This window comes from Hyalella azteca, unplaced genomic scaffold, assembly GCF_000764305.2.
Source record: "Hyalella azteca isolate HAZT.00-mixed unplaced genomic scaffold, Hazt_2.0.2 contig15466, whole genome shotgun sequence".
Taxonomy (NCBI): Eukaryota; Metazoa; Arthropoda; class Malacostraca; order Amphipoda; family Hyalellidae; genus Hyalella; species Hyalella azteca.
In genome coordinates, this window is record NW_025945320.1 from 90,894 (window position 1) to 97,771 (window position 6,878).

General features: G+C 37.2%; 1 protein-coding gene across 1 annotated transcript; it reads left to right on the top strand.

Moving 5' to 3' along the window:
- The first annotated feature begins 274 nt into the window (after positions 1–274).
- Positions 275–6,054, top strand: LOC108679096. The gene is made up of 7 exons (XM_018167622.2): positions 275–295; positions 1,401–1,846; positions 2,181–2,340; positions 3,891–4,039; positions 4,656–4,824; positions 5,774–5,913; positions 6,043–6,054. Exons 2-7 carry the CDS (start codon positions 1,550–1,552, stop codon positions 6,052–6,054), a joined length of 927 nt encoding a protein of 308 aa, XP_018023111.1. The 5' UTR covers positions 275–295; positions 1,401–1,549.
- The last annotated feature ends 824 nt before the right edge of the window (positions 6,055–6,878 follow it).

A 6,878-nucleotide genomic window follows, 5' to 3' on the forward strand; every position in this document is an offset into this window, starting at 1 on the left:
ATCGCTACTTAAATATGGAGCGGGCGCTACCGCTACCGCTACAATTGCTTAAATGTAGCGCCGCTACCGCTAGTAGCGGCCGCTACATGTAGCGCGATACTGCCCACCTCTGTTCATCACAGTCATGCATAAAAGCAACAGAGCAATGGCATTTAATACCACTTAAAGTCTTCAAACAGAAACTATATTGCAGTACACCTTCTGAACGTTTTTTATTTTCCACAAGTTTTCTTTGAAGTGGGGGCGTAACATTTGTGTTATGTGTACAAACGACAGCTGATCCACTTCAACTGAAGTAAGGCAGAATACGGTTGTAAACAAGGAACTGGATTCCGGTATCGTTACCGGCGCCTATCTTGGAAATAAGATTATAGTAAGTAAGGGAGTTTGTCCATATGAATTTTACTGTATTTCAATTGGTAATTACATATCTTTTTTTTTAGTTTCAAATCTGTATTATGCTACAAAACTTATGTGAGCAACGACTGAACGGTCTGAACGACTGAACCCTGAGCCTGAAGCCGCTGAAGGTCTGTAGTAGTTTCTCTGGACTTGCACTAGGTTACAGGTAGTCTGTAGTGACGGCACTATCCACTACGAAGTCTCTATAGTCTGTACTCAGTACTCACTAGTGACTAGTCACTACTGAAACTGAAGCTGCACCAAGTGCAGTGAACTGAAGCAGAAATTTGAAGTAGGAAATTACTTTATTCACAAGAATTAAAAAGCATTATAACATTCTGCACTCGGCAGTTATTACAAGTATAATGAGTTATAGAGCGTCAGTTTACATTCCTAAGTAGGTTAGTTTAGTAGTAGGACTAAGAAACGATGGATTTTAGAAAATTTATATTATATTATGAATTATACACTAATATTTAAAAATAATAATTAAGTAACTTCTCATTTTTTATCATTTTATGTAGGTATATCCGTGAAAAACCATGATAATGATAATCATATTGTAATACTAGCTACCTATTAGTTATTACTACCCATATGGCATAACCCATGTGTATAAAGTAGGAAATTAGGTAAAAAAGTAGGAAATGGATAAATTAGGATAAAGTAGGAAATTAGGAATAGACTAACATTAATAAATGAGAATTGGACATTTTTCATTGCAATACAGGCCACTATACCTACATTTTTGAAAGTCTGAAAGAATTCTTTTGAAATTTACATGAAAATTAATTATGTAATCAAGCAAGTATGCATCAACAAATAACAATCAAGTCTATCTTGCTTTCATGTAGCTACTATGAAAATATCAAATTATTGGATTTGGATCTAGTGTATAAGGATTTCAGGTGTCAAACTAAATCAGTAAAATTATTAATAGCCTCTTCATCCTTCATGTATTTATGTGATTTTTTTAATGCTATTGTCAACTTTTGCAGGTGTGAGTGGCTACTGTGCAGTGTGTGTCAGCCTGCCATACTGCCTAGTCAATAGCTGTCATTGTATTATCATTTAGGGCAATGCAAATTCATATAGTAAAATATTTCTCTGCTTATTTGATATAAAATTCAAAGTTAAATTTTTCAAAATGATGCAAGATATACATGAAGGTGCCAAGCCTTTAAATTCAAACATTTTAGCACCACTAGCTTCAGAAAACAATTGCCAGTCACCATTAACCACCACCATAGCAGAGGCAATGCAGGGCAATGGACCAGAGAAACCCATCTGTGATGTGGTTGCTGCTGACAATGACAGCGGCAGCAGCAGTCCTGAGCCGCCTGAGCCGTGGTCTCCTCGCTACACAGTCTCCTTCAGCAACAAAGTTACCAAAGATGGCTCAGCTGTCACTTTCACTATTATTGTTGGACAAGGAGGACTAACAGTGAGTCAAACTTCTCTTCACACTGCTTGCAAGAAGACAGCTTTGATTGTGAATTTTTTAGGTTTTTAAATAATTTTACCTACCATTCTATCTAATTTCTCCCTAAATAATATATATACATACAAAAGAGTAATGAAGCCTTTTGTTATGTACTGATGTTATTTTGATGAATATATCCATGGATAACTAATTTTGCCAAAGGTGTAATAGCTACAGCAAAATATTATGGTTTAACATCCTTTAATGTGAACTAAAATTAATTTCTATTCCCTTCATTATTATCTGTATTAGGAATATCTGTATCTGTATGATTATCTGTATTATGTGATTGCAGATACAAGTTTTGGAGCGTGTATATGAAGACTTTGTATACCTGGAACACTGTGTCACCACAGACCAGCCTTGTGAGGGCATCATTGTACCTCCCTTGCCTCCTCCTCCCACTACTGATGCAGCTCTTGCTGAGACTGCCAGTAAGAAACAGATGGGCAAGGGTAAGAACTGTGAATAAAATTAATTACATATTTTCTTATCTGTAGTAATTAATGATAATAATAAATGCTCAAATGCTAATTAATGCCAATAGGTGGAGAGAGTTGAAGCTCAATTTTTCTCAGAATTATTTTAATTATATTGTTTAAATGATTAGAAAAAGATGTAATCTTTCTGTAAAGATGTACCAGTAATTAGCTACAAGTAAAAAGATGTAATCTTTGTGTATATTTGGTAGCTAATTGATGCTCTTTGTGGAGTGGGTCATATGATAGGTACCTATTGATAGTTATAGGGTGGTCATTGTTACATGGGTTATTATTTCACTGGGTTATTATTATGCATCCAAGGCCTATTCACAATATTTTGAGGGATTGTTTGGATAAATAATGTACTTGTTGAATGCAAAGTGCTGATTCAGAATTTTAATGGGTCCTAAAGGTTCAGCATCAAGCTGTAAAAGGTAAAGCATTGAGTAAAGATAAAAGTATGTATGGTTTTATAGCTTAGGGGCAAGAGTTGGTGAGACTAGGAAGTTACCGGTATGCTTTAGCGATCTCTTTGGCACTGTATTTTGTGTTATTGTACATTGCTTTTGTATCACAAATAACCTGTACAGTACTCAGCCACAAACCTTGATTGAATGTTACTAATCGAGTTCACAGTGTCATCAGAACACATACCGGTATACTTTAGGAATCTTAGTTTAAACCTTAACCCTTAGGAAAAAATATCACTAAGTTGTTAAACCATATAGTTGCCACAGAACTTCCACTAGTGGCTGGCTGTGAATAGTCAGACTTTATACGAATTTAATTTCTTCAATTTTGGGATTCTTGTTAGTTTTATTATGAGATTACTGAATGCTGAATGGTTATATGAACATTCATAATCTTTATATTTGCACTTTAAACTTATATAATCGGACTGTTGACATTCAGGTTGCTTGGTAAATCGTTGGAAGTACATACATGGAACTATCCACTTTTAACCAGCTTCTCCAAATCCTGTCAGTTACATTATCTTCAGTGTTACATTGACGATTATTCTATGTGAACCATTAAGTGCATTGTTATGCTCTTATCATTATATCATCTGCTGTGTTTTACTGAGTACCGTATTACTGATAAAATGCATGTTGCTTGCTCGGTATGCAGGCATAGAGGATGTTTCTCAATTGTCATGTAGTAGATATAGTATACCATGTTAAAGATTTTTTCAGATTTTTCTACAGCATTATCAATACTAATAAATATATATAATATCTGTATTTCTACTGCTGCACTCCCTATCCAATTTCTAAAATTTATTAATTTAGTCATGTTTTACCTTCTATACAACATACTCATCCTCCATCACTTGAACTAAGTTTCATCTGTTCTATTAACCTTATTTTATCTTAAGTATCATTGTTTTGGTGAAAAAGAATTCAAATTTAACCCTTACTCTGAAATTTAACCCTTACTCTGTCACTAATTTCTTGTTCACTGTAGAAAAATTCATTCCAGAAATGCTCAGTTTGTCCTAATATTAAATTTCTGGGTTGCGTCAGGCTCGCGGACGTTGTTGGGTGACAACTTCCACAAGGACAGACTGCAGCTGCAGAAATATCTTGAGCTGCTTCTTGCCCACCCCATCCTGGGCCGCAGTAACAGACTTGAGAGCTTCCTCACTGTCAAGGAGGCACCACCGAGAGCAAAGGTCTGTAGACTTCTTTCAAGGAATATAAATGCAAAAAATGACGCATATTCAGCATATCTTAATAAAAGAAAACGATTTGAAATCCAGCTACATTAGCAGTTCGATTGAGGTTGACACCAAAAAGAGCTCTGAAATTAGCCTTGAAATGTTTCAAGTTTCTGTAATTTTTGTTCATTATTATCATTATGGTTGAGTTGCTACTGCTAACGATATTTAGCGATATTTCACAGTTCGCCCTTCAGAAAACTTAACTCATTAATAGCAGTTATAACAATCAGTTCACTCACAACAACTTTAATTGAGCATCCTTACAGTGTCCCGTCCAGTCTTAACTCCCGACTTAAACTCAAATAATTTTCCCTGATCCGTTCCAGCTGCAGTTTCTTAGTGAAGTCTTGTCTAGTCTGGACGCCCGACTTTCCTCATATAATTTTATCTGTTCCATGTCTACTGCAGTTATCCTAACGAAGTTCTGTCTAGTTTGGTCGCCCGACTTTCTCGTATAATTTTATCTGTTTCATGTCTGCTGCAGTAATCCTAGCGAAGTCTAATCCTGATTCCTGACTCAGGACTCTCTCATACAATCTATAACTCCTATAACATTCCCCGTTTTCAGCTGCGTAAAGGTTTGCTGTCACGCCTCACGGAATCCATGGAGGGCCGGCGCCCTGTGGTGCCGGACTGCGAGGAGTTCTTCCAACGCGAGCGCGCCTGGCTCACGCGCAGCCTGCCCGCCATGGAGCAGTTTGATGCCGCCTTCCACGCTTACCTCCACGCCAACCAGAGTGCGTCAGTACCTTCACGCTAGAGTGAGCCGTAGTTAGCAATTCCTACTCTCCACGCCAGAGTGAGCCGTAGTTAGCCATTCCTACTCTCCAGTCTCCACGCTAGAGTGAGGCGTAGTTAGCCATTCCTAGACCCCAAAAGTGTGATGGCAATACAGCGTTGCTGGATAGGTCAGAAGAAACTATTGCAGGTTTTTAGCGCATTTTCTCATTTATGGAAAAAATGCACTATTGTGCTCGTCATGTCCGTCCGTCTGTCTGTCTGTCCGTCCGTCTGTCCGTGACCTCAAGTTTTCGTCTACGAGAAAATGTGCTCTCTTTCACTCACTGCAGTGAGTACTGAGTTGCATTTTTTTATTTGATCGGCAACTGTACACAGCGTATTCCAATCTTACTCAATGCGCTTACTGTCACTAACTTCAACCAATTATTAAACGCGAGCAGAACTACTTATTTATTCAACTTTATTGATGTTAATCTTGTTAAAAATCAAGTTTGAAGGTAGATACTAGTTAATTCTAATTAAGCTCTCAAGGTTCCAGCCTAAATATATTAACACATCATAGAGATTGACATCATCGTCCATTAATTTCAAGCTTCTTATTCTCTTCTCTAACACTCGCACCGCCTTAAGTCCTGGTAACTTTATGCGCTGGCTGAACGAAAACAGAGTCTGATCTATGGCTTGAAATTAGCATATAGGTTAATTTCAATGAAAAAATAAATCTTGGTGAGGAAAGCTTTTTGGCTGACGGGAAGAAACATTGACCCATACCGACCAGCTCCGCCATATCGGATAAGGTGTTGAATGTTACTTCACCGATCGAATTTTCCCGCACTGAATCTTACATTTGGCGCCGTTTTGTTATCTTGCCAGGACTGCTGCTGTCACTTGTCACTCTGTGTTGCCAGGACTGCTGCTGTCACTTGTGTTGTGCTGTGTTGCCAGGACTGCTGCTGTCACTGGACCAGGTTAGCACAGCCCTGCGTTTGTGTGCTGGTGCCAGCAATGCTAAGCAGCGCTCGCCGGACGCCGCCCTGCTCACCCACCTCACCTCCATCTTCGTACACACCATCGACAACTGCAGGGTGAGAGCTAGCACTTCAAAAAACGTCTCAGAAGAAGTTATCACAATTATTCTATCATATTCTGTTATTCTACATATTCTATATTGATATTCTTTCCTCCATCTTCGTACACACCATCGACAACTGCAGGGTGAGAGCTAGCACTTCGAAAATGCTTGAGAAGAAGTTCTTATATTATCAGTCTGTTTATATCGCAAGTTCACCTGGAATTTAAAAGCAAAGAAAACGCCAAGCAAATTCACCATATCGATATTGAAAACCTTTCGGAGTCTAGCTCCATCATCAGTTCGACAGTCTAAAAATGAATACAATCATTTTAAAAGTCAAAATTCTAAGTCAGACATAACCTAAAAAATACATAACATTAAATCGAAAAAAGGGGCTCGCGGAACACTGAGTCATAGTAGACACGGAAAGAATAAAACTTGAGAAAGTTTTGTTCTTTATTATTCTCCTTAGTTTTATTCTTTTCGTGTCTCCTATGACTCTGTGTTCCGCGAGCCCTGTTTTTCAAATTAATGTTATGTATTTTTTAGGTTATGTCTGACTTAGAATTTTGACTTTTAAAATGATTGCTTTCATTTTTAGATTGTCGAACTGATGATGGAGCTGGACTCCGAAAGATTTTCAATATCGTTATGGTAAATTTGCTTGGTGTTTTCTTTGCTTTTAAAATCCTTCAAAAGAAGTTATCACAGTATTCTATCATGTTCTATTATCCTATATATTCTAAATTAACATTCTTTCATAATATCATTCTATCAAACTGTTATCATTGTAGATTTGGTCCGACACTCTTATTATGGTAATGTTGTATCAGATATAATTAGTTACATCTCAGGAAGACATAATAATTCAAAAAAATGAACAGCAATACAAAATAAGGAAAATCACTAGTATAGATACATACTGTACAAAATAACCAAGTTTAATCTAATGTTGAGGTAGGTAATTGTCTCCAAATA

Excerpts from the sequence above, each read along its gene's own strand:
- LOC108679096 (XM_018167622.2), top strand. The coding sequence starts at position 1,550 with ATGATGCAAGATATACATGAAGGTGCCAAGCCTTTAAATTCAAACATT. Across the intron at positions 1,847-2,180 it reads TTGGACAAGGAGGACTAACA|ATACAAGTTTTGGAGCGTGT; the intron begins GTGAGTCAAACT and ends ATGTGATTGCAG. Across the intron at positions 4,825-5,773 it reads TTACCTCCACGCCAACCAGA|GACTGCTGCTGTCACTGGAC; the intron begins GTGCGTCAGTAC and ends CTGTGTTGCCAG.